The sequence below is a fragment of the Podarcis cretensis genome, assembly GCF_951804945.1.
Source record: "Podarcis cretensis genome assembly, chromosome: 14".
NCBI lineage: Eukaryota > Metazoa > Chordata > Lepidosauria > Squamata > Lacertidae > Podarcis > Podarcis cretensis.
In genome coordinates this window covers 1,959,368-1,986,529 of record NC_137183.1, presented here as the reverse complement: position 1 = coordinate 1,986,529, position 27,162 = coordinate 1,959,368, and the positions used below count along the sequence as shown (strand labels likewise).

At 43.4% G+C, this 27,162-nt stretch overlaps 1 protein-coding gene across 1 annotated transcript in view; it reads left to right on the top strand.

Moving 5' to 3' along the window:
- THSD4 (thrombospondin type 1 domain containing 4) overlaps nt 1–27,162 on the top strand; it is a 147,486-nt gene that overhangs the window by 83,188 nt on the left and 37,136 nt on the right. Inside the window, exon 3 of the mRNA XM_079953290.1 lies at nt 23,861–24,036. Coding sequence (XP_079809416.1) covers nt 23,861–24,036 — 176 coding nt within the window. The remainder of the gene's footprint in view (nt 1–23,860; nt 24,037–27,162) is intronic.

The window sequence follows — 27,162 nt, the reverse complement described above, 5'->3', positions numbered from 1 at the left end:
GAAGCTGATGACTTCGCGGTGATTTCCAATTCGCATCACCATTGGCGGCGTTTGCTGTACCACCTGTCCCCCCAGCAATTCTCTTCCATCGACTGTCACTACTTTCAGGGGCATCGTGGCAGGCAGGAGCGCTATGCTATGTTGCTTGATGAAATCCACTCCTATAAAGTCTGCATTGCTACCAGAGTCAATGGTAATAGGGACTTCCATGGTGAGCCCATTGGGAAGCTGGAGTGTTGCGGTGAGCTGCACCACTGGTTTGGGCGGGAGGGGGTCTGTGGGCTGTAAGATTCCTGGGGACTGCTTCACTGATTCGTCTGGCTGGGCCCCAGCGGCTCTGCTTCCAGCCAGACTTCGTCGTTTCCCTGCTGCGGTTCCCTCTGCTGAGCTGCTTCTGTTACTTTTGCTGAGGCTGCATTGTGCTTGCGGAGCATCTGGGGGCACTCTTTTGCCATATGCTGAGCACTTTCGCAGATGTAACACTTCCTGTTCCCTCTAGGAGGCTTCACTTTGGCTGCTCCTGGTTGCTGCTGACTGAGCCTTGGCACCACCTATCTCCATCGGCTCCTCTCCCCCTCCCAGTGGAGGCGTGGATTGAGCGCGCGCTGAGTCTCTGGGAAAGAAAGGAGGCGCCCTTGCTGGCGTGCGTCCCCAACGCCCTTCATCTTTGCTCCAGGGACGTTCTTCTAGCCGCACACCAATCGTCAGCGCCTTCTGGACCACTTCTTGAGTGCTCCGTGGTCTCTCCCCCCTTGCGATTTCGTCTTTCACAGCCCCGTTCAGCCCCTCCCAGAACAGGTCCCTGACGGACGCTGAATCTTTTTCCCATTCCAGCGCGTTGATCAATGCAAAAAAGCGGGAATGATATTGCCTTACAGTGGCTCTGCCTTGTTTCAAACCGTGAATCTCTTTTCTAGCGACATCCACATCTATCTCCGATAAAAAACAATCGTCCATTGCCTTAATGAAGGCTTTTGCGTTTTGGAGGGCTGGATCATTATCTCTCCACAGATTGCGCAACCACGCTTTAGCTTCTCCATGGAGATGCGTTAGTATGAAGCCTACTTTCTCCTGCTCATCTCTAAAGTCCTTCTCCAGCAACTTTAGCGCAAAAACTACGTCTGCTCTGAAGTTAGGATATTGCTGCAGACTCCCATCGAAATGCGACACAAGGCTCCCCCCTCTCTTCCCGAACCCGATCCCCTCTGATTTGGCTCCCGGTGGCCCCTGTTTAGTCAACATTTCCAACCTGGTTTGCAGATCCTTGCAGACAGCATCTGATTCCTCTTCTCTCCTCCTTGCCGCTCGTATTTCTGCGTTAAGTTGTCCCACGGCATCTTGCAAAGCTGCCAGTCGTTCTTCTGTAGTCATCTTGTGCTGCTTTTGTGAGCTCGCGAAGCACCAATCTTCGCCCCTCGCTGCGTCCTCTCACGTTGCGAGGTTCTTTGAAGGAGACGGGACTTACTGTCAGAGCTGCCTCCAGGTCCCAGCTCACAGAGGACCAACGCTAGGCTGTAGTTATGTACAAAAGTCTTTATTGAGGTTCAGTTTCCATTTTAAAGCCGCAGCGTGCAGCTCTACGTCTCGACCTTAGACCGGCGAAGTCCTGTCTGAGTCTCCTCCCCTTCCACACCAGTTTAAGACTCTCGCCTTGCTCCACCTCTTCCTAAGTTCCTTTCTCCTCTGAGCCCTCCTGCCCGCTAGGGTTTCATCCTTCCTGGACTCCTCTGACGCTGACCCTGACGATTCTTGCCCCTCCTTCCGGCGGGCTTTAAGACCTGGTTCCCTATCCGGGCTACCTTCTGTGCCGCTCGCCTGTACCTTTGAACTTGGCGCGCGCGCGCCCAGCCTGCAACTTTCCTCTTGACCGTTAACTCGCTCTCCGATGGAGGCGTGGTCAACCCTGACTCATCTTCTCTCGCTGGTGGTGCATATGTGGGCTCTGACACCTGGGACTTCTCCCCCCCACTACGCTCTGGTGGGGAAGCTGGTCCTGATTTCCAACTGCTGCTCTGGGAGTCCCCGCTGGCCCCTTGCTTCTGGGGTGTCCCCCTTGGGTCGCCCCTTGCCCTGCCCATTGGCGCCCCCTTCTGTGAATCTTCCAATTCGCTGGAGAGGCTCATGGAATCTATCGGGCTGCTGTCATCTTCTCCTACGCTGCCCTCGGATTGCTCCCCCTCGCTCTCCATCTCCTCTCCTCCCTGCGCTCCCGCTGAGTCCCTGACAGTATCTTTTATCAACAGTACATAAAGGGGTGGAGGAAACAAGCAAATAATAGCTGGATATTTGCAGTAAGAAGGAATCAATCATAACTGTTTCGGTGACAAATCATACCAGAACAATTTCTGAGAGTCAGGAGGCTAAATTACTCCCACATGCAATTTCCTACCCTCTTTCCAGTCTTATTCAATATTGTATATTTCAACCTATTATGCATTTATTTTCCTTCTCTTTTTAAAAGAAATTTTTTTTTATCACATGTTCTTTATAATTTAACGTAATCCTTTGTATCATTTGTTTAGTCACAACATAATAGTATTCTGGTCTTACCCCTTCTTTTCCACATCATTTTTGCGTATTTCTTTTTACCAAACCCCTAATGCCCTATTATTTTTATATCCCACATCATTTTAACATTCAAACGTTTTACAATGTTTTTGAAGATATTCTTTAAACTTCTTCCAATCCTCTTCCACCGATTCTTCTCCCCGGTCTCGGATTCTGCCAGTCATTTCTGCCAATTCCATACATATATTTCTCCCTGCAAACCTCTGCTTATTTTACTTGCGTCTGTCAATTTTTCTGCCAAACCTTTTAAAATTACCATATTTTTCATTCTATAAGACACACTTTTTCCCTCCTAAAAAGTAAGGGGAAATGTGTGTGCATCTTATGGAGCGAATGCAGGCTGTGCAGCTATCCCAGAAGCCAGAACAGCAAGAGGGGTTGCTACACAGCAATCCCTCTTGCTGTTCTGGCTTCAGGAATAGCCACGCAAAGCTCCTTCAACAACATTTGATTCAGAATATTTTTTTTCATGTTTTCATCTTCTAAAAACTAGGTGCGTCTTATGGTCGGGTGTGTCTTGTAGAGCGAAAAATACAGTATATATTCATCCATCTACCATATTTACAGAAGAATGCTTTGCTATGATCCCATTAGAAAAGATGGGCCAAGCAAACCTTACTAGACTGCTCATTCCCTCACTAGCCTACAGTGGTGGGCAACCTGTGACCCTCCAGATGTTGGTTGGGACTCCAGGGCTCATAGTCCCTGGCCATTTGCCATGGGTGTGCATTCACCACACCGTGGCAGAGGTGCACCCCAAGCAACAGCTGATGTGAGCAGCAAACAGGCCTGGCTCAACTCCAGGGAGGATTCCTCTAATAATACAGGGAGGCCAAGATGCTTCATGAGGCAACCCAGGAGCAGGGATGGTGTAGTACTCTGATAGTATCAGGTACTTCATCCTCTCCAAATGGTTTGGGTCCCGAGAAAAAAACAAGGAAAACTATGGCTGTATGGAGCTTAAGTTGTGAGCAAGCACAGTTTCTGACATTGCACAGCATTGCTGCTGATCATGGAGCATCACTTTGAAGAAATCTGTCTGAACTTTCAATTCCCTAGCTTTGTGGATCTTGAACTAACATGGACCTTAACCTTGATCTTAACCAGGCAAGCAGTTTTTAATCATTGGATTTGGCTGTTTTTGTTGTGCCAAATGAAATACTACCCTTGGTTTCAGTGTCTTTCCCTCCCCGCCTCTGTTTAGGAAACCTTAATCTGATTGGGATTTAGTGGATTATGCATTTGTAGACTATTTTGTTAATTAGGTTAAGTGTTTGAAAAATCCTAACCTGCCTGAAGGGTGGAGCTGGATTATTATTTTTGTTTGTTTAAAATCTCAACAGTATTTTCCCTCTCCCCACAGCAACATGTCTAACATATTTTGCATGTGGTTCTCTGTCTCTAGCAGCGATGGTTGATTAGACGCCTGGGACAACACCATGGAGTCCATTCAATTAATGCTTCATTTGTTGTAAATGGGCCATAAAATTAACATACAGGAATGTATTTTCCCCAACGTTTAATCCATTCTGGCCAAATGATAGTTATTTAAAATCAAAGTGTATTTTCCAGAGCTGGAATTGAGATTTTGGCTCATCACTTTAAAGTAGTGTTCTGAATTCTGTTACAGGAAATAATGGTTTTCAATATGTTTTTTGCACAATAGTTTGTTGTTTATGTTGCATCATGTTATGTACACAACAGTGTTGCATATTATGGGTAGGATCAAGTTGCTGGGTTGCATCTAATAGCATCACTTAGCTAATGGCAAGGTAGAATCTGTCAGCAAAACAAGGAGGAAAGCAATGCTCAGTACTTTGCTCTCCCCTAGATCAGTCACATCCTGCTAAATGTGACCCAGAGGGTTGGGGGATCCTTCAGAGCAGCGTTGGGGAGTGGGCTGCAGGAGGGAGGGAGAATTGCTGCAAATTGCTTACCTCTCCATTCTGAGAACAGAAATCTTACTGTCATAGGACCTCATTGGATGTAATCCTAACCACTCAAAAGTGAGCTCTATTGAATTCAGTGGGGCTGAGTCCCACATAAGTGGATTGAGAATTGAACCCTTAGAGCAGACCCACTGAAATCAGTTAGGCTGAAGTCCCATTGTTTTCAATGAGCATACTTTGTCATGATTCAGGCTTCACCCACACTTCCGTTTGCCCTGTTGCTTCCCCTTAGGAAAACTCATGGCTTAGCACGGAATTGGAACAAATGGCAATGGGGTTTCGTGTGAATTTCCATTGGTTCCGTTTTAGTGCTAAATAGCTCTGTATTCATCACATGCAGCACTGCTTCCATTCCACTACAGATTGTCTCCTGCCAAAAATTACACTGTCTCACTGCTTGCTCTGGTGAAATTATATAACTTGCATAATTTACATCAATGACTAAGTTACGTAAGTTACATTACCAATGGATTATTCCACCCACATTAATTTCAGAGCAAAGGGAATGCAATACAAATAGAGAGGGGAAAACAGCATAATCAATTACGTATTGAAACCAGCAACAACAGTGAATATTAATTGTATTTGTTGTTTTGATTTCTAAACGTGGGACAAATAAGTAATTCCACTCTCATTTCATTTGAATTCTCCAGTATCCCTAGTTACCACTTCTACTACCACCACCCTACTGCAGCCAAAACAGAATTAGGCTGCCTCATGCCACAAACGGAGTATGGCTATGCCTTCCATGAATTTGGCAAAAAGTACAGTGCAAACAAACTCCTACCTTCTGTGATGGCTTAGGAAGCAAAGTAGAGAAAAATGGAAGCATATAGAGATCAGGAAAACAAATACACATTAAGAAGGAATTGTACATTCCACAATGAAATCAGGATTCAGTAACCTGTTGGAAGACTTTACAGCTGTCAACTAGTGATGTGATTTCCCTGAAGACTTTACAATCTGCCTGGACCTGAACCTAACCATTTGGGCCTTGCTTTGAATTGTTTTGGACCTCATTGTGGATGTGGAATTATCCCACAGTGACTATGTAGTCTAGAAGGAAGTGACCGCTCCCCACATCAAATGGGGGGAGCCTTTTGCATGGTCGCGTGCAGCTCCCCGGATCCCAGTGCGGCTCCTGGTAGTTTGGGCGGGCTTCATCCTCCCCAGGCTGGATACCTGGGGGTCTCTGCCTACCTCAGCCAATTGCCCAATCCCACCTGGGGAGGCATTGCCAGGGGATCGGCCAGGTAGGGGGAGGGACCACCCTGCACACACAACAGAAGGTGAATCTTACCTGTGAAGCGTCAGTTGGGGAGTCCTTGACCCATTTTGGCAGAGGAGATATTCCTTTATGAACTGGATTCAGTTCTGGCAGACAATCTCCCGCTGTGTCCTTTAGCTTGCCAACCATGCATTTGTTTTCAACAGCATCAGCTTTGATAGAGCCAGCCAGGCCATCAAGTGGCATTTGAAGAATGCAAGATAAAGACTAGGAATAGAGAGAATGGCTGATTTATGTGCGTTGATGTGACAGAAATATTGGCATAGGACTTCAGGGTCAGTCTGGCCTTACAGTTCCCCTTGTGTAATCTTACTGCTGCTGTTACAAAGCTTGGTGCATCTCAGTGCTTCCCCCCCTAGGAAAATAGGTGCCGGCCCTCACCGTGAAGTTGTTACAGTAAGTGCCCACTTCTTAACAACAACCAAAAGGAGGTGCTGGTGCTGCATCCCCCTGAAAAAAATCACTGGTGCATCGCCCCCTAAGAAGCAGCTAATGCAAGACATTGACTGGCCTGCTTTCAAGAAGGAGAAGCTCAGATTTGCATAGTTGTTACAAGGTATAAGTTAAGGTTATACTACCATCCCTGTGAATCCTGTTAAATTAATTTAAATTGTGCAAATATGTTAATATCTTTGGATTAGCTCTGATTAGATCTGCAGTAAATTCAGAATCCTAATGAAACATTTTCTCAACACATACTAAGGAGAAGGCATGATACTCAAAAGCAATCATGGGGAAGGTCTTAGGAATGATTAATATGTGAGCTAACGCTAACTGTGCTGTGTCAAGAATTTCTTAGGAAATGTTTGAAACTTTGTCTCCTGCTGTTATGACAGTTTGTGGATCACTATGGTAAACAATTTCACTTGAACATCCATTTACAATCAGAATCATAGTATTGTAGAGCTGGAAGGGACCATGAGGGTCATCTAGTCCAGCCCCTGCAATGCAGGAATCTTTTGCTCAATGTGGGGCTTGAACCCATGACCCTGAGATTAAGAGTCTCTGGCTTTATCTCATTGAAATGTTTCATTTGACATAGACGCAAGCTGCTTCTTTTATTATTATTATTTTTAATGATATTTATTAGCTTTTCAACACGGAAAAAGTTACAAAAATAATGAAAAGAAAGTACAAACAGATGCAAAACCAGAAAAGAAAAGAAAAAATAAAAACAGTTAAAAATAAATCCCTCTTTCTATTATCTTACCGCTCTTTAACTTATTTTCATGACTTCCTCACACCTCCCTTTTTTGTATTCCAGTTACAAATTGGTTCAGCAAATCCATACCCTCTTTGTTTACTCTTAAGTCTTTATCTTCACATCTTATAACTTCAAATTTTCATCTAATATCAATCCATTTTTACATATCCCTATTTTATCTTATTGCTAAGACCACTTGCAAGCTGCTTCTTTTAAATGCCTGTTGGATGAAACTTCTCAGTCAGTCACATTGAAGAGTGAAAAGAAGCCAGCAAGTGCAGAGAGGGTGTGTCGAAGCAAAGTCTTGCGCTTCTCCCTGATGAGAGGAGAACCCTCACTTAACTGATTAGCTGGAAAACCTGCTGAAGAGATCTTTCGCTGATTCTTGGCAGCATCTAATCTGTTACTCACAGCCATTATGCATTTTTGTGCAGCCAACTCATTATTTACATTGCAGCTCTGTGATGTATCAGCCCTTGGCTCCCCCCCCCCCGCTTTTTTGTAAGAGCAGGAGAGGCTTTCATTGCAGATGTGTGCTATGATTTCATTGGCCAGCACTGGCGTAAAAGGGACTCTTGTTGTATCAGCTGGTGTTGGTTTCTTTGGATGCATTGGGTTGGAAATTTTCCTGCAGCTTCTGGGGGTGCTTGCCAGCATAAAATGGAGAAAAGAAAAGCAGGAGTGTTTAGGGAAATGGGGGCACAAAACAGCTGACTGAGAAACACATCCTTACAGATCACTCAACAGAGACCACGTATCCAACACTTACTGTATGTTGGGGATCAATATGGATCTAAGTTAGTCATGTCATCAATTTCAGTGGGTCTGCTCTGAGTGGGCCCAGCCTTGGATACAACTCAAAATCATAACCACTTGTATGCAGTGCGTTTTTTCTATTAAAAAAAGGTGCTGAAACTCACCATGAAGTTGTTACAGTAAGTGCCACACTTTTTAATAACAAAAAAGAAGAAGTGTCGGTACTGCATACCCTTGAGTACCCCCTGAAAAATAGCATTGCTTGTATGTAGTCAGTACAGAAGGGTGAGAAATTTGATTTAGTTCATATTTAACAGAGTATCAACCTAATTCATACTTTCTGAAAATATGCATGAACGAAAACACACCCACCTTTAAACCTGAACTTCGCCGTATTCTGCAATTCAGTTCTCAAGCCAAATAATGTGTACAAAAATGCATATACTAGGGGGAAATGTGCCTGAAAATGCTTACATTAATGTGAAAATAGCATTTAAAATGCATTAAATTAGGGGAAATGTTTTTACAAAATTGTGTGTTCAGTGATGAATTTTCATGAGGATTTTAAAAAAAAAAACTGATGGAAAAAATGTGGAGAAATGAAGGTTGAAAAAAATGAGAATTTAAGAGAAACCAAAATAGACAGATTTGCCTGTCGCTTGTAGGTGACACCCCTCACCAGTTCCTGACGAAGTTCCTGATGCTATTTACCAGTATATTCCATCCAAGCTGGTTTTTAAAAGATGAGATTTCTGCAACTCCCTTCATTTCTCCTGTGACATTTAATAATGCCAGCCTATTTGTTATTAGTTCTAACCTGCCACTGCCTGAGCATCTGTTTCCAGCATAGAAAGTAGCAGTTTTATTACCCCCATCTGAGAATTCCATGCTTTATTACCACCAAAGGGAGGAGAACTTAACAAAAACATACGACTGGTGTTACATCTTGCACATGGAGAAACTTAGTCCATCTACGTGATTGTGTTTCAGCATTGTCTACAAATGGAAGATGATAATGTACAAAACCCTCCAAGTGAAATCTGAGCCGTACATCTAACATTTATTCAGGCTCTAGCAAAAGATTGCCCCACATTTGTTTTGATTTAAAGAAGCTCAGTCTGTAGCTAATTCGTCATTATATTTATGAACAAATAATGGTATGAGCATAATGTCACTAAACTAGAAGCAGACGGTGTTCATTACTCATATACATTTGTTTGGTACAGTGATATGGGTGCTGAGGTTGTGGTCCAGTTCAGAGACTCCATGGTCCTTCAGTAACTGAAGGGAGTTAAAAGACCACATCTCCATGGTGAACCATCTGCTTTGCATGCAGAAGTCCTCAGCATCTCCAGGAACCACCAGGAAACCCTGGAAAGGTTTACAACCAGTGTACATTAGGGGTGGGGAACCTCCTCAGTCACATTGCCTTCTGGGCAATCTTCTGACACATCCTTGGTGATCAGGGCCAGAGGCAAGAAGGAGACAGAGCAACAAATGTGAATTTTACCTCTGCACAGTAGGCTAGTTTCTGCACACACTCACCTACCCAGCTCTGCCCTCCCTCCAGGCAAGCAAAAGGCATTATCAGAGATCAAGGACACTGTCCAGCCAGGCAAAAACCATTGAGCAGACACACTCTCCCTGTGTGTGTGTCACCTGGGAGTGTTCCAAGAATCAGAGAGAGAGAGATCTGGAGGGCCACGTTTGGTCCTCAAATCAAAGATTCCGCACTCCTGGTTTTAACAGCACAGAACTAGATGGATCCATGATTTGATGCAGTATAAAGCAGCTACCTAGGGTCCTAATCCTGTGGTCTCTGGGACTGGCACCATCATGGCATTACAAACCCTTATGATCTCATGCAAGTCACAATGAGCTCCTAGCCTTGGCATGGCACTTGTTATGATGAATGGCTTGATAGAAACCCGAGAGTGCTGTGAGCCCACCTGTGGCCTGTGGCCTTAGTCGTTCCTGCAATTGATTGACTGCAAAACCTGTGAGCCAGTGTGGTGTAGTGGTTAAGAGTGGTAGTCTCATAATCTGGGGAACCGGGTTCGCGTCTCCGCTCCTCCACATGCAGCTGCTGGGTGACCTTGGGCCAGTCACACTTCTTTGAAGTCTCTCAGCCCCACTCACCTCACAGAGTGTTTGTTGTGGGGGAGGAAGGGAAAGGAGAATGTTAGCCGCTTTGAGACTCCTTAAAGGGAGTGAAAGGCGGGATATCAAATCCAAACTCTTCTTCTTCTTCTTCTTGACAGGAAGGAAGGAAGGAAGGAAGGAAGGAAGGAAGGAAGGAAGGAAGGAAGGAAGGAATCTGTCAATGTGGAGCTCCTACGCAGCTCATTCATTGCTTCTCCCACATGCCTGTGCTGATGGAGGCTACTCAGTGTGGGACAATATTGAATCTACAGGCAATGGCTGGGATATATTGCTATGCTTGTACCTCATTAAAACTCAGTGTGAGGAAATTGGCCCTGTGCTTCCAAGTCCTCCACTACCAGTAAAGTTTTTAAACAGAAACACCCTTCTCTAGAAGATGTACTATGCACATTCTTGGCAGTCAAACACTGGGGAAGATCCTAAATAAATTTAAGTTTATTAGGCCTAGATTTATGTCTGTTATGTCAGCCTTGATCCAAACTGAGAACAAGCTAAGAATGAAACTGTTCAGTATGAAACTGTGAAATATGGATTTTCCTTTTTCCCTCCTTCACCACCTCCTCCTTTTTCATACAGGATTCAGACACATGAAGCTCTGAGATAGCCATCTCATTTGGGTCTCTGTGTAATTAATTGTGCATTTCTAAAAATACTGACTTTGAATGCATACATTATCTGTCAGTTGGGGGTTGCTAATTTATCATGTACCGTACCAGCAAAACAACACAGCCCACTATGTGAAGCTTTCCCTTCACCAGAGAAATGTCTTAATCTTCCTTTTGAGTTTTGTTAAGCTCTTCACCTGAATTGTATAATAAGGCACAAAGACTGATTTCAGATCAAGGGAATTAAAAGGAAAACAACGACACTAAAGGCTAAAGTAATATTGCATGTTATGGATGAAGGCTTCAATTAAATAAATCCCTTTGTTACTTAATGTAATGGCCTGATTAAAGATTAAAAATAGAGCTGTGTTTAATTGGATTTGGCCATTTAGCTTCTCCCGACTGGTGCTGCTCTTTGGTCTTGACTCATCTCTGCTCTGTCTGGGTCATTTTCCTGGGATCCCCTCCAGATGAGTGAGTCAAGGTCTGCACATTTCCTTGATGCTAACAGGAACGAAACTTCCTGTGTAACTGTCTCCTTCAGGCTGGCAGTACAAAGAAAATGTCCTTGTCTTTCATGGAGACTTTTTCTCCACTGTCAAACAGCTCTTACTGTCAGAATGTTTTTCCTGATGTTTAGTCAGAATCTCTTTTCTTGTAACTTGAAGCCATTGGTTCAGTTCCTAGCCTCCAGAGCAGGAGAAAACAAGTTTGTTCCCTCTTCCCTGTGACAGCCCTTGAGATATTTGAAGATGGCTATCATATCTCCTCTCAGTCTCCTCTTTTCCAGGCTAAACATACCAAATTCACTCAACCATTCATCATTAGGCTTCGTTTCCAGAACTTTGATAATCTTAGTTGCACTCTTCTGCACATGCCCCAGCTTGTCAATATCCTTTTTAAATTGTGGGACCCAGAACTGGACACAGTACTCCAGGTGTGGTCTGATCAAGGCACAATAGAGCAGAATTATTACTTCCCTTGATCTGGACACTAGACTTCTGTTGATGCCACCTAGAATAGCATTGCCTTTTTTTCTTCTTCTTTTTTTGCTGCTGCATCACACTGTTGACTCATATCAACTATCAACTTTGTGGTTGACTAATACCCCTAGATCCACATGTTCTGCTTCCAAGCCAGGTGTCTCCCATCTTATATTTATGCAGCTGGTTCTTCCTACCTAAGTGTCAAACCTTACATTTGGCCCTATTGAAATTCATTTTGCTAGTTTTGGCCCAGTTTTCCAATCTGTTCCCTTGATCCACCAAGCTTGTAACTCCATCAAAAAAAGGAATGAGATTCAACTGCCATGACTTGTTTTTGAGAAACCCATGTTGGGTCTTAGTGGTCACAGCATCCTTTTCTTTTCTTTTTTTAAACTTTTATTTTGCTTTAAACAGGTACATATAAATATAAGTGCTCACAGAGCGACTCTTTTATTGTCTGTTCTAGAACCTTTCCTGGTATTGGTGTCAACCTCACTGGTTGGGTAGTTACCTGGGTCTTCTTTCCTCCCCCTTTTGAAGAGAGGATCAATATTTGCCCACATCCATTCTCACCTCTTCTCCAATAATTCTCTTTTTTAAAAAATAAAAAAATAAAAATAAAAAAATTCAACAATATTTTAAATTTAGCAATCAATCATTCCACCTTTGACTTCCCATCTCTCCCTTCACGGTTCCCCAAAAATTTTAATTTATGCTGCATATTATAGTTTCTCTATACCTTCACCTGACCACAAAAGAAAAATGAAAAGTTTACCCCCATTGCTGTTCTTACTCCAATCCTATTTGCGTTTTAACACATTTACACTGAATTTTTAAGTATTCTGAAAACATTTTCCAATCTTCTTTAAAATCTGTCTCTTTCTGATCTCTAATTTTACATGCCAAACTTGCCAATTCTACATATTCTATCAATTTCAGCTGCCATTCTTCTTTGGTAGGTACCACCTCATCGTGCCATTTTTGTGTGTATAATATTGGTGCTGCCATTGTTGCGTAAAGAAATAGAGTTATCTGTTTTTTTGGGGGGATATCTGCTGCAGTTATCCCCAGTAAGAAAGCTTCTGGTATTTTGGGGAGAGCTACCGTAAATATCTTTTTCAACACATTACAGTGTTGGATGCGAACGGGATCCGTTCCGGAGCCCCATTCGCACCCTGAAGCAAACACAACCCGTGTCTGCGCGTCTGTGTGTGCGCAGGTCGCGATTCACCGCTTCCACGATTGCCCGTGACATCATTTTGAGCGTCTGCACATGCGTGAGTGGCGAAACCCAGAAGTAGCGTGCTCCGTTACTTCCGCCTCGCAGTGGAGCGTAACCTGAAAACGCTCAACCTGAAGCACATTTAACCCGAGGTATGACTGTATCCCAAAGAAGGGCAGTGCCCAATCCCAAAGAAGGGCAGAGCCAAAGAATGCTCCAACTACCGCACAATTGCACTCATTTCACACTCTAGCAAGGTTATGCTTAAAATTCTACAAGGAAGGCTCAAGCAGTATGTGGACCGAGAACTCCCAGAAGTGCAAGCTGGATTTAGAAGAGGCAGAGTAACCAGAGACCAAATTGCAAACATGCGCTGGATTATGGAGAAAGCTAGAGAGTTCCAGAAAGACATCTACTTCTGCTTCATTGACTATGCAAAAGCCTTTGACTGTGTCGACCACAGCAAACTATGGCAAGTTCTTAAAGAAATGGGAGTGCCTGATCACCTCATCTGTCTCCTGAGAAATCTCTATGTGGGACAAGAAGCTACAGTTAGAACTGGATATGGAACAACTGATTGGTTCAAAATTGGGAAAGGAGGACAACAAGGATGTATATTGTCTCCCTGCTTATTTAACTTATATGTAGAATTCATCATGCGAAAGGCTGGGCTGGATGAATCCCAAGCCGGAATTAAGATCACCGGAAGAAATATCAACAATCTCATATATGCAGATGACACAACCTTGATGGCAGAAAGTGAGAAGGAATTAAAGAACCTTTTAATGAGGGTGAAAGAGGAGAGCGCAAAATATGGTCTGAAGCTCAACATCAAAAAAACCAAGATCATGGCCACTGGTCCCATTACCTCCTGGCAAATAGAAGGGGAAGAAATGGAGGCAGTGAGAGATTTTACTTTCTTGGGCTCCATGATCACTGCAGATGGTGACAGCAGCCACGAAATTAAGAGACGCCTGCTTCTTGGGAGGAAAGCAATGACAAACCTAGACAGCATCTTAAAAAGTAGAGACATCACCTTGCCAACAAAGGTCCGTATAGTAAAAGCTATGGTTTTCCCAGTAGTGATGTATGGAAGTGAGAGCTGGACCATAAAGAATGCTGATCGCCGAAGAATTGATGCTTTTGAATTATGGTGCTGGAGGAGACTCTTGAGAGTCCCATGGAATGCAAGAAGATAAAACCTATCCATTCTGAAGGAAATCAGCCCTGAGTGCTCACTGGAAGGACAGATCCTGAAGCTGAGGCTCCAATACTTTGGCCACCTTATGAGAAGAGAAGACTCCCTGGAAAAGACCCTGATGTTGGGAAAGATGGAGGGCACAAGGAGAAGGGGACGACAGAGGACAAGATGGTTGGATAGTGTCTTCGAAGCTACCAGCATGAGTTTGACCAAACTGCGGGAGGCAGTGGAAGACAGAAGTGCCTGGCGTGCTCTGGTCCATGGGGTCACGAAGAGTCGGACACGACTAAACGACTAAACAACAATGACTGTATAAATCTTCCCCACAAAGTACTTAGCTACTCTGCACCTCCATCACATGTAGTAAAATGAACCTTCTACTTCTTCATATTTCCAACAAAGAATTGACATTGATTAATACATTTTTGGTAATTTATTTGTTGTAAAGTACCATCTACAGTATATATCATTTTCATAAAATTCTCGCTCAAGGTATAGCAAGTATAGCATGCTGGGAATTTCAACCCATATTTCCACAACTTTCCCCATGATTCTATTCTATGTTATTCCCCACATCCCTAGCCCAATGGATCCAGGAATTCTCAGCGTTTATGGCCTTGGATTCAGCTCATTAGGCCCTGGGGATTTGAATTCATTTAAAGTATCTAGGTGGTCTCTTACTACCTCTTTTTCTATTTTGGGCTGCAGCTCTTTCCTTACATCATTTTTTCTGTTATTACCAGGTTGGGCATTGCTTTCCTTTTGGGTGAAGACAGAGGCAAAGTAGGTGTTGAGCAGTTCTGCTTTCTCTCTGTTACGCAATAGCATTGCTCCATCTACTGCACGCAGAGGACCTACCACTTGCTTGTTCTTCCTCTAGCTTCAAACATAGCCAAATAAACCTTTTAAAATTGTTTTTAAACTCTGTTGCAAGCCTGAGCTCATTCTGAGCTTTGGCCTGCCTGCCTTTTCCTTGCAGCTGTTGGTTTATCGTATATATGCTTTCTTTGTGATTTCCCCTTTCTTCCATTTCTTAGACATGCCCTTCTTATATCTCAGCTCATCTGTTAGCTCCTTATGCAGCCACACTGGTTTCTTTAGATGCCTCCCACTTTTGTTTCTTGTTGGAATTGTCTGCATTTCAGCCTTCAGTATTTCTCCTTTTAGAAACTCCCATCCTTCTTGGACTCCCTTCTCTTTGACTATTTCTGACCCAGTAGCTCCTTACGATTTTTGAAATTGGTCTTCTAAAAGTCCAGGGTGCAGGTCTGGCTACACTCAGCTTTCCTTGCCTCTGTATCATGAAACCCAGAAGGATATAATCACTTTCTCCCAAGTTTCCAAGTACTTCCACTTTGTTGATCAGTTGTTCCCTGTTGGTGAGGACCAGGTCCAAGAAAGATGACCCCCTTGTTGCTTTTCCACCTTCGGGAAAATGAAATTGTCAGTGAGGCAAAGGAGGAATTTGTCAGACCTTAGTGTGTTGGCAGAGTTTCATTTTCTTTACTGGCATAACTGGTAGTTCTTCTTGCTTCCATTTTTGGGCCAATAATATTCTTGCTGCCGTTGTTGTGTATAAAAACAACTTACATTCCTTTCTATTTACCGTATTTTTCGCCCTATAGGACGCACCGTCCCATAAGGCGCACCTAGTTTTTCGGGGGGGAAATAAATGGGAAAAATTATTTCCCCCCCAGGCACGGGGCTGGGGCAGGGGAAGCCCGAGCTTCCCCCAACCACAGCCCCCAGAACAGGCAACTCTCCGCAAGCTGAGGGAGCCCGGTGCCGGGCTCCCGCGCCCTGCGGAGAGCTGTGCGAAGTCTGGGTGCGTTGAGCTCAGCGTGCCCAGGCTTCAGCATGCAGGCAACTCTCCGCAAGCCGTAGGAGCCCGGCACGGGCTCCCATGGCTTGCGGAGAGCTGCGCGAAGCCTGGAGAGCGAGAGGGGTCGGTGCGCACTGACCCCTCTCACTCTCCAGGCTTCAGCAAAAGCCTGCATTCGCCCCATAGGATGCACACACATTTCCCCTTCATTTTTGGAGGGGAAAAAATGTGTCCTATAAGGCGAAAAATACGGTATATCACTTCCTACAATGCCCAGTAAAAATGTTTCTGGTTTCTTTATAAATGTATATTTCAACATTTTTTACATCTCATTATATATCATCTCCCAGAAGCTTTTCACCTTTTTACATTCCCACCACATGTGATAAAATGTTCCTTCTTTTTCTTTACATTTCCAACAATTATTGTTAACTTTATACATTTTAGCTAACTTGACAGGTGTACTATACCATCTGTACATCATTTTCATCACATTTTCTTTTAGGGTATTGCATGCAGTAAATTTTAAACCTTTCCATAATTTTACCCAATCACTCAGCTGTATATTATACGCAAAATCTTTAGCCCAATGAATCATAACCGACTTTACCTCCTCATCCTTCAAATGCCATTCAAGCAGCAATTTATACATTTTAGACAAAATTTTACAATCATTACTTAATATCTCAAATTCAAACTTTGACTTACTTTTATCAAATCCTTTTTCTTTAAAATCCTGTTTAAACATTTCATTGACCTGACGGTAGTGCAACCAATCATACACATATTCTTTAATTTCTTCATATGGTTTCATTTTCCATTTACTTCCTTCCTTTTGTATTAATTTCCCATAAGTTATCCAATTCATATTTACCTTTTTCACACTCACTGCTTCTAATGGAGATAACCAATGCGGTGTTTTACGTTCCAATAGGTTTTTATACCTATCCCATATTTCAATTAAAGATCTTCGAAATATATGCCTTCCAAATCCTTTATGGATTTTTGTCTTATTATACCATAAGTATGCATGCCATCCAAATCTATTAGCATAACCTTCCAAATCTAACAGTTCCGAATTTTCTAATAACATCCATTCCTTTAACCAACAGAGGCAGGATGCTTCATAATACAATTTCAAATCTGGCAGGGTGAAGCCTCCTCTTTCTTTAGCATCTGTTAACAACTTAAACTGTATTCTCGGCTTCTTTCCCTGCCAGATATACCTTGAAATCGTTTTTTGCCAATCTTTAAAAATTGCTGCCCCTTTGATTATTGGAGTTGTCTGAAACAAAAATAACATCTTTGGTAGCACATTCATCTTAATAGCTGAAATCCTTCCCCAAAATGATAACTTCATCCTTCCCCATATTTCTAGATCTCTTTTAATACCATTCCACACCGTCGTGTAATTATTTTGAAATACATCAATATTTTTAGAGGTTAACCAAATTCCCAAATACTTAACTCTTTTAACAACTTCTATACCTATTTGTTGCTGTAGCACTTTCACCAGGTCCTGTTTCATATTTTTAACTATTATCTTAGTTTGCTTTTTGTTCAGTTTAAAACCTGCCTGTGAATCTTATGTCTTGTCCCTTCCCAGTTACTTAAGCAAGTGGGCCCTGACATTTGCAGGATAAAGTCTTAAGGCAGGCTTGGAGCAATGTCATACAATTTGCTGGGTCCCATCTCTCCAAAGCAGTGTGTGTGTGTGTGTGATTTATGATGTCATATCCTTATGTAGACCTGTTGCCTGTCTTCTTAGTGACATCTTTAGGGAGACACACCTCACACTGAAAACCCATTTCTCAAGCCAAGGAAATCGGTAATCATATCCCATAATGATAGTGACTGCCAAAGACAAGCCTAATAACAAAGACAGGCTTGCTTCTAGCCATCTTCCCTCATTATCCTGCAAGATCACAGCCATTTCTGGCCCAGGTTAGCAGGCTCACTTCATAAACATGAAAAATGACACAGACATCCCAGGCAAGTATTTCTCACTTTACAATTCAATGCCTCCCTGAAAAAGGTTCTAAAAAATTAACAAACTTTTTTGTGGGGAGGGGAATCAACAAATATTTACTATGCTAGCAATGTCTTCCAACCGTTCCTGATACCTCCTTATTTCACAGCATAGGGACAATACTTCATTTGTAGCAGTGCACTCTGGCTAGCCTACAGCAGGGTGGGCAACCAATGGCCTCAAGATGTTGATGCTGAGCTACAGCTCCCATCGTCCCTTATCATGAATGGATCTGGCTGGGCAGGAGGTGGAGACCACAACATCTTGAGGGCACCAGGCTAGCTACCTTGGCATAGGTAACCCAGGGCATTCGCCTTTTTCTGGCCCATTGGATGAACTTCTCTCATGTTCGTCAAAGATTCAATGGCAGGAGTTTCCTTCTTTCCAGTCCAGAAGCAGAGCTGAACAGTTATGGCTGATAGCTCCCAGAATTATAAAAACTCATTTCCTTCCTGTTAAATTCTTCTAATGATTTTGCCTAAACAGGAACCTCTGTTTCCCCCCTTGAAATTTCACTTTTGGTAAAACTCTGCAACAACTTCAATTCTGGCTATGCATCTTTGTAGGACAGGAAAATGCTCCACTTCTAGGTTTTGGTTCGTTGTTTTTTTTAAAGTGTTCTTCCATTTTATAGTAAATTTTACATTCCACAGAAGTTATTAAGTCACCAGCATTAGAAGTTACCAGTATCACTTTGGGTGTGAATCCCAGCCAACCTATGAGCTGTTAATCTAGCAGCCAGTTTGATGCACACTAAATTAGGCTCTTTGAGCCTCCTCTAATCCACATCAAGCAACTCACCCTTAAAAAAAAAAAATCCAGTACCATTTATCTGCAACACTGAAGATTAGGCTGGTTTTGTTCTCTAGCAGGAGATTCAATGACAGTAAAAACTCATTTGTAGGCTCTGTCTACATACATCATAAATTTGCAAAGCACAGGTTCCCATGTAGCCTCTCTGTTGCAGGTCTATTTTCAATTCAAGTACTGGTGTGCCAAACCTTAGCTCCTAGCCCATGCTGCCTTCCACGTCATGACAACTTGGGAACCATCTTCCTCTCCACCTTAGCTCATTGCAAAATGTGGAAAATCCAAGAGCCTGTGCCTAAAACATTTGGACTCCAATTCTGCCATGGGAACAGAGTAAGCTGCCTTGTACTAAGGCTGACTTCTGATACATCTATCTCAATGTGGTCCACACTGGCAGTGTTTCCCCAGGATTTCAGACAGGGGACATTCACTTAAAGACTGAATGCAAAGCACATGTTTGTCAGCAACACACCCAGCAGAAAGGAATCTCCAGAGGAAAGAGGAATTGGCTGCACCTGAGTCGCCAAGAAGTAGGAGGCGGAGTGATTAGAGCAGAGGTGGGCCAGCAGGAGGTGGGGGAGGACGTGGCGTATATCTGGCCTTGGGAGGGGTCAGAAGCCAGTTGAGTCAACAGACTCCGATGCTGAAGGATGAGGTGTGGAAGCTGGGACTGCTGTAGGCCTGTTATTGAGAAATAAACCTCAGCTACTTAAACTGCCAGCGTTCTGTGTCTTGTGTGGGAGAAGCGCTAAACCTGACAATATTCTACCACTGAGCTGTTGCCCATTTTAACCCAATGGCAAGTAATGGTCTATCTAGAGCAGCACTAGCAGTGGCTAAGGATGCTACAAGGAGGTTCAGAAGCAAGTGATAATGGACACATCTTCCTCAACCAAGATGGTCAAGGGTCTGGAAACCAAGCCTTATGAGGAATGGTTGAGGGAGCTGGTTATGTTTAGCCTGGAAAAGAGGAGAGATATCATAGCCACATTCAAATATCTGAAGGGTTTCACATTGAAGATGAAACAAGCTTGTTTTTTTGAGGGTAGGACTCGAACCAATTCATTATACACCTCGAGGTGCCAGGCAGAAATGCTCCTCTTTAACCAGGTCTTGGGTTGAGTGACATCTGACGCCCTTTTAAAATATGTTTGGGGGAGGGGCTACCGGGCTGTTTTTGTTTTTATTATGTCTTTCGTGGTTTAATGTTCTGATTTTATCCTGAGACCTGTGAGTCTAGGCGTGGTAAACAGATTTAACCATCATCATCATCATCATCATCATCATCATCAAGATTTGCAATCAGGCACATATGTGCATTGGGAGCGGGGGAGGGGGGACTGAATTTATAGAAACTGGAAGGTCAGCAAGTTGTTCATTCTCTAGTTTTAGAAATAATTTTAAGAATTCTCAGTTAAGCTTGAATTCAGGAGGAACAGAGTGAATACCACAAGCAACCAGGAGAGCTTTGGGGGAAATCTTCTCCATCAAACCCTCTTTAGGAATGTGGCCTTCTTGAGCATTCAGCCTGCCTCCTTTTCTAATTCTGGATCTGGTTTACTGTTTTAAAATCTAGCCAGGTTTTTACAATATACTTTTATTATTGTAATGGGGAAAGCTAATACGTAATTTAACTTCACCACTTCTCCAGGATGTAAAGTTTCTCAAGGTTTTAATTTTTAAGAGTCTGAAATGCTATTTCCTTCACTCTGTAGCATTCCTGTTTAATGTTTCAGACACATGCTGGACTGTGATTGACACCCGAAAAAGGTGCAAAGTTCTTTGTAGGTATAAAGAGGGTGCAATGCCCTTCACATCCCACAGTCTGACTCCAAACTATACAAATATTGCATTCTAAAAGTGCTTTCAACATAGGGAATAACATTTCCTAAGACATCAATTTGACATGCTTACTATTGACAATTTAGGGTGACTTACCAGATGCTGTCCAGGTTATTAGCTCTTTTGAAGGCTTAATAGATTGGATGATGGACTGGAGGGGCTTTTGGTTTGGTCCAGAAGGTCTCTTTTTCTATTCTTCTCTAGTAATCAGGGAGATAGTGCTGTTGTGTTGCAGTCCCTCAGACAGTGAGGCTTATTAAGGTGTGCCTTCCAGGCACCACATTCACCTGAGGCCTAGTTGGAAGAGTGTAGAGCAGGGGTCGGCAAGGTTTACCTCGCCTGGGCCAGTTCACTCCAGCGGAGATCCCTCCGTGGGCCGGATCGCGCACACGCCCGTGATTTCCGGCATCTGCATCTGCACAGATGCGATTTCTAGCATCTGTGTTTGCGCAGACGTGATTTTCGGTGTCTGCATCTGCACAGATGCGATTTTCAGAGCCGCAGAAGCAAGTTCCTGTGCCGTGCTGTGGTGGTTTAGCACAGCACGTGGGGACTCGCCAAGCAGGCAACTCGTTTTGGGGGCGGCTGTAGGCTGGTTAAATGACTCCCGTGGGCCGCTTGTGGCCCATGGGCCTTAGGTTCCTGACAGTTTGGGGGAATAGAAAAGGCTGGCAGCAATGGGTTGTTGGGGATCCAGGACTTCTTTTAATCTAAGTCAGTGAAGAAATTTGCTACTGCAAAATAACCCCTAAAAGTTCATTCCCGAGTTTTGCTCAGGAGAACTTCATTTCCATATTGTCTCTCAACATTTTGACAGCACATTTGGTGGTGCTTTAATCATAGTATAGCATTGGCGACCCTAATTTAAGTTGATCATCTATGATGAATATCAAGCTGGAGTTTGAAAAGAGCAACTAGCTTCCAAGCACCAATCCAATCTTTGTGCAATGTCATTATAAACCACTCGGTCTTTGCCAGCATTTTTCCTATTTATTTCTATGCTTTTGATTTAAGAAAAGAACCAGAGAACTACATTAGGAATTATCAAATAAAACTACATTTATACTTTTAATAGAAGTATTCCATATTAAAAAATAGTTTAAGTCTAGGCCAAGAAAAAGCTTGCCAAAGGTCTCTGTAGCACAGGTGTTCTAATTAAATTGCACTGGCTGCATCTTGCTAACTGTCAGTTATTGTCGCAGACAGTTGAAAGTTTCCACCCTGTCCTTTTAACAAGAGATAGACCTTGAATCCAGAAAAGCAAGAAATGCAAGCGGCGGAATCCTTCCATGTTAATCATGCACACTTCTCCCCATATCAGGAGGGAGGTTCACATATCTCCTACATGTTGACAGAACATGTGAGGGGGGATGTGGAGCCATGCAGATTGACCATAGCACTTTGCACTGGGAACATATCCCTGTGCTAGCTCTATGCAACAGAATCCCTTCCCTGCCACCTGCACATTTAGCTAGTGCAGGGAAGAGCTCTATACAAGGAGGGATTCTGGCTCAATATGAAGGGTCCCTCTTCATACAGATGGACTTTATGTGCATACATCAGCATATGCATAGAGCACTTTCTCATGCCAGCGGGATCCACAGATGGCAAGGAAACATTTCCATTCCGTATGGTGGCAAAGGAAAGAAGAGGAAAAGGGCTTGACCATTTGTGAACACTATCAAATAAAATAATATTTCAAAGGAATAATCCCCAAGTAGAGGGGCTGATGGGAGTTTGAGTCCAACAATATCAGTGTGTGCATGCGCACGCGCACCCAGGCACTCCACTGCTAAATCAACGGGTAGATGTTCCTCATTTGTGCCAGGTGCCTATTCAAGGCTCACCCCTGTGGAGGAGCTGCTTCACAGTAATGGAACATAACTTTGGAAAGAACCTTCAGCCCAGGAGGTAGGTCGAATTAAGTGTCAGCAAGAAGGAAGTACATCCAAAGAACACCCAGTTCCAATGGAAAGTGACTGGCAAGGTGTCAGGACCATGGACAGATCACAGGGGAAATGGATGCATTGCTAAAGTCACTAAGCAGATCTATCTAAGGAGGAATGATCCTGCTGTGGACAAGCACTTGCTAAGTCTGAAAAGGTTGCGGCTTAAACTCCAGCTTACAATTGGAGTGAACAGAAGAAGAGCCTTGCTGGATCAGACCAAAGGTCTATCTAGTCCAGCATCCTGGTCTCACAATGGCCAACGATGCCTTGGGGAAGTCCACCAGAAGCACCTAAGTGAAGCAGCACTCCCAAGCATGCTGCCTCTCATCTTGGTGAGAATATGTGACCAACTTGCATTTTTTTCAGTTTTCATTATTTAGGTGAGCCCCCCCCCCCCAGTATTCTGCTTAATTTAACTGGTTTTAGGATGCATTTCTGTTGTACACATTAGGAACTATTGTATTAAGCAGCACATAAATAAGTAAAATAAACAAATCTTTACCAGTAGCCATTGATAGCCTTATTGTCCATAAGCCAAGAAGTTTAACTATGCACAGTGTGAAGGAATCATTGACCCCCCCCCCCATCTATTAAACTTCACCTTCATTGGGTGATCTCATTGGGTTCTAGTAGTATGAGAGAGGGATAAAACCTCTCTCAATCCACTTCCTCCACACCATATACAACCTCATAGACCCATATCATGTTCCCATTCACTTTTTTTCTACATTAGAAAGGCCTCAGTGTTATCCCTCTGGCAGTGGGTATTCTGTTGCCACTTCTGGGTGTGGTGTTGGCAATGAAGACAGGATGCTGAGTGATGCAGGGCATTCTGGAAAGGAGCGGTTGGTACCTGAGGATTTCCTAAAGTAGGGATGGGTAGCTGTGGCCCTACAGATGTTGTTGAACTTTAATTCCTATCAGCCCCTGCCAGTATGATCAGTGGTTGGGGGTGATGGAAGTTGTAGTTCAAAACATCTGGGAGACCACAGGTTCCCCATTCCTGCCATAAAGGAAACAGTTCCAAGAGCTCATGGTGAGTGATACAGAGTCACTGGAAGCAATTCTTCCTCTTCTTTTTTGGCGAGATTTTCAGAATGACTTATTTTCTCCTGTTACTGCATCCTGGACTCGCCTAGAGATGTGTTCTAGACACTCAGGAACACAGGAAGCTGCCATATACCAAGTACTGCACAACCCTTGGTCTGTCTAGCTCAGTATTGTTGACATTGACTGGCAACAGCTCTCCAGGATTTCATGCAGGAATCATTCTCAGTCTGGAGATACCAAGGATGGAACCTGTGACACTTTGCAGATACAGCACATGTTCTGCCACCAAACAGTTACGGAATTTGTGCTCAGGTTTTATTGATGTGGACAATGCTGTGTCAATATGAACATTTATATATCATAAATACATATTTGTATAACTTAACACATGCCATCTCCCCCCTTGTTTCTTACAGCACTGCGGAGTCGATCAGGGCGGTCTATTATCAATGGGAACTGGGCAATTGATCGACCTGGGCGATATGAGGGAGGAGGAACAATGTTCACCTACAAACGCCCCAATGAAATCTCAAGTACTGCAGGGGAATCCTTTCTAGCAGATGGCCCAACAAATGAAATCTTGGATGTCTATGTAAGCTGCAAATATTAGGCATAATAATACCACTTCAGTTAACTACAAGACCATTTTGTTCTCTTTCTCTATAACCTAGAAGAACCACACTTGATAGTTAGTAGTATGCAAACCACTGAATTTTTTTTTTTTTGGGGGGGGGGAAACACTGCTTTGCAGTCTTATTCGACTTGCATGCGCACTCAGAAGTACCACTGAATTTGAGTAGGGTTTGTTGTTGTTTAGTCGTTTAGTCGTGTCCGACTCTTCGTGACCCCATGGACCAGAGAACGCCGGGCACTCCTGTCCTCCACTGCCTCCCGCAGCTTGGTCAGACTCATGCTGGTAACCTCGAAAACACTGTCCAACCATCTCGTCCTCTGTCGCCCCCTTCTCCTTGTGCCCTCCATCTTTCCCAACATCAGGGTCTTCTCCAGGGAGTCTTCTCTTCTCATGAGGTGGCCAAAGTACTGGAGCCTCAGCTTCACAATCTGTCCTTCCAGTGAGCACTCAGGGCTTATTTCCTTCAGAATGGAGAGGTTTGATCTTCTTGCAGTCCATGGGACTCTCAAGAGTCTCCTCCAGCACCATAATTCAAAAGCATCAATTCTTCGGTGATCAGCCTTCTTTATGGTCCAGCTCTCACTTCCATACATCACTACTGGGAAAACCATAGCTTTAACTATACGGACCTTTGTTGGCAAGGTGATGTCTCTACTTCTCAAGATGCTGTCTAGGCCTGTCATTGCCCTTCTCCCAAGAAGCAGGCGTCTTTTAATTTCGTGGCTGCTGTCACCATCTGCAGTGATCATGGAGCCCAAGAAAGTAAAATCTCTCACTGCCTCCATTTCTTCCCCTTCTATTTGCCAGGAGGTGATGGGACCAGTAGCCATGATCTTGGTTTTTTTGATGTTGAGCTTCAGACCATATTTTGCACTCTCCTCTTTCACCCTCAATAAAAGGTTCTTTAATTCCTCCTCACTTTCTGCCATCAAGGTTGTGTCATCTGCATATCTGAGGTTGTTGATATTTCTTCCGGCAATCTTAATTCCGGCTAGGGATTCATCCAGCCCAGCCTTTCGCATGATGAATTCTGCATATAAGTTAAATAAGCAGGGAGACAAAATGCAGCCTTGTCGTACTCCTTTCCCAATTTTGAACCAGTCAGTTGTTCCATATCCAGTTTTAACTGTAGCTTCTTGTCCCACATAGAGATTTCTCAGGAGACAGATGAGGTGATCAGGCACTCCCATTTCTTTAAGAACTTGCCATAGTTTGCCATGGTCGACACAGTCAAAGGCTTTTGCATAGTCAATGAAGCAGAAGTAAATGTCTTTCTGGAACTCTCTAGCTTTCTCCATAATCCAGCGCATGTTTGCAATTTGGTCTCTGGTTCCTCTGCCTCTTCTAAATCCAGCTTGCACTTCTGGGAGTTCTCGGTCCACATACTGCTTGAGCCTTCCTTGTAGAATTTTAAGCATAACCTTGCTAGCGTGAGAAATTAGTGCAATTGTGCGATAGTTGGAGCATTCTTTGGCACTGCCCTTCTTTGGGATTGGGATGTAGACTGATCTTCTCCAATCTTCTGGCCACTGCTGAGTTTTCCAAACTTGCTGGCATATTGAGTGTAGCACCTTAACAGCATCATCTTTTAAAATTTTAAATAGTTCAGCTGGAATACCATCACTTCCACTGGCCTTGTTATTTGCAGTGCTTTCTAAGGCCCATTTGACTTCACTCTCCAGGATGTCTGGCTCAAGGTCAGCAACCACACTACCTGGGGTATATGAGACATCCGTTTCTTTCTGGTATAATTCCTCTGTGTATTCTTGCCACCTCTTCTTGATGTCTTCTGCTTCTGTTAGGTCCTTTCCACTTTTGTCCTTTATTATGGAAATCTTTGTACGAAATGTTCCTTTCATATCTCCAATTTTCTTGAACAGATCTCTGGTTCTTCCCATTCTATTGCTTTCCTCTATTTCTTTGCATTGCTTGTTTAAGAAGGTCTTCTTGTCTCTCCTTGCTATTCTTTGGAAATCTGCATTCAATTTCCTGTATGTTTCACGATCTCCCTTGCATTTTGCTTGCCTTCTCTCCCCCGCTATTTGTAAGGCCTCATTGGACAGCCACTTTGCTTTCTTGCATTTCCTTTTCATTGGGATGGTTTTCGTTGCTGCCTCCTGTATAATGTTACGAGCCTCCATCCATAGTTCTTCAGGCACTCTGTCCACCAAATCTAAATCCTTAAACCTGTTCCTCACTTCCACTGTGTATTCATAAGGGATTTGACTTAGATTGTATCTTACCGGCCCAGTGGTTTTTCCTACTTTCTTCAGTTTAAGCTTGAATTTTGCTATGAGAAGCTGATGATCTGAGCCACAGTCAGCTCCAGGTCTTGTTTTTGCTGACTGTATAGAGCTTCTCCATCTTTGGCTGCAGAGAATATAATCAATCTGATTTCGATGCTGCCCATCTGGTGATGTCCATGTGTAGAGTCGTCTCTTGTGTTGTTGGAAAAGCGTGTTTGTGATGACCAGCTTGTTCTCTTGACAGAACTCTATTAGCCTTTGCCCTGCTTCGTTTTGATCTCCAAGGCCAAACTTGCCAGTTGTTCCTTTTATCTCTTGACTCCCTACTTTAGCATTCCAATCCCCTATAATGAGAAGAACATCCTTCTTTGGTGTCACTTCTATAAGGTGTTGTAAGTCTTCATAGAATTGGTCAATTTCAGTTTCTTCAGCACCAGAAGTTGGTGCATAAACTTGGATTACTGTGATGTTAAAAGGTCTGCCTTGGATTTGTATCGAGATCATTCTATCATTTTTGAGATTGCATCCCAGTACAGCTTTTGCCACTCTTTTGTTGACTATGAGGGCCACTCCATTTCTTTTACGGGTTTCTTGCCCACAGTAGTAGATATGATGGTCATCCGAACTGAATTCACCCATTCCCGTCCATTTTAGTTCACTGATGCCCAGGATGTCAATATTTATTCTTGCCATCTCATTTTTGACCACCTCCAACTTACCCATGTTCATGGTTCTTACATTCCAGGTTCCTATGCAATATTTTTCTTTACAGCATTGGACTTTCCTTTCGCTTCCAGGCATATCCGCAACTGAGCGTCCTTTCGGCTTTGGCCCAGCC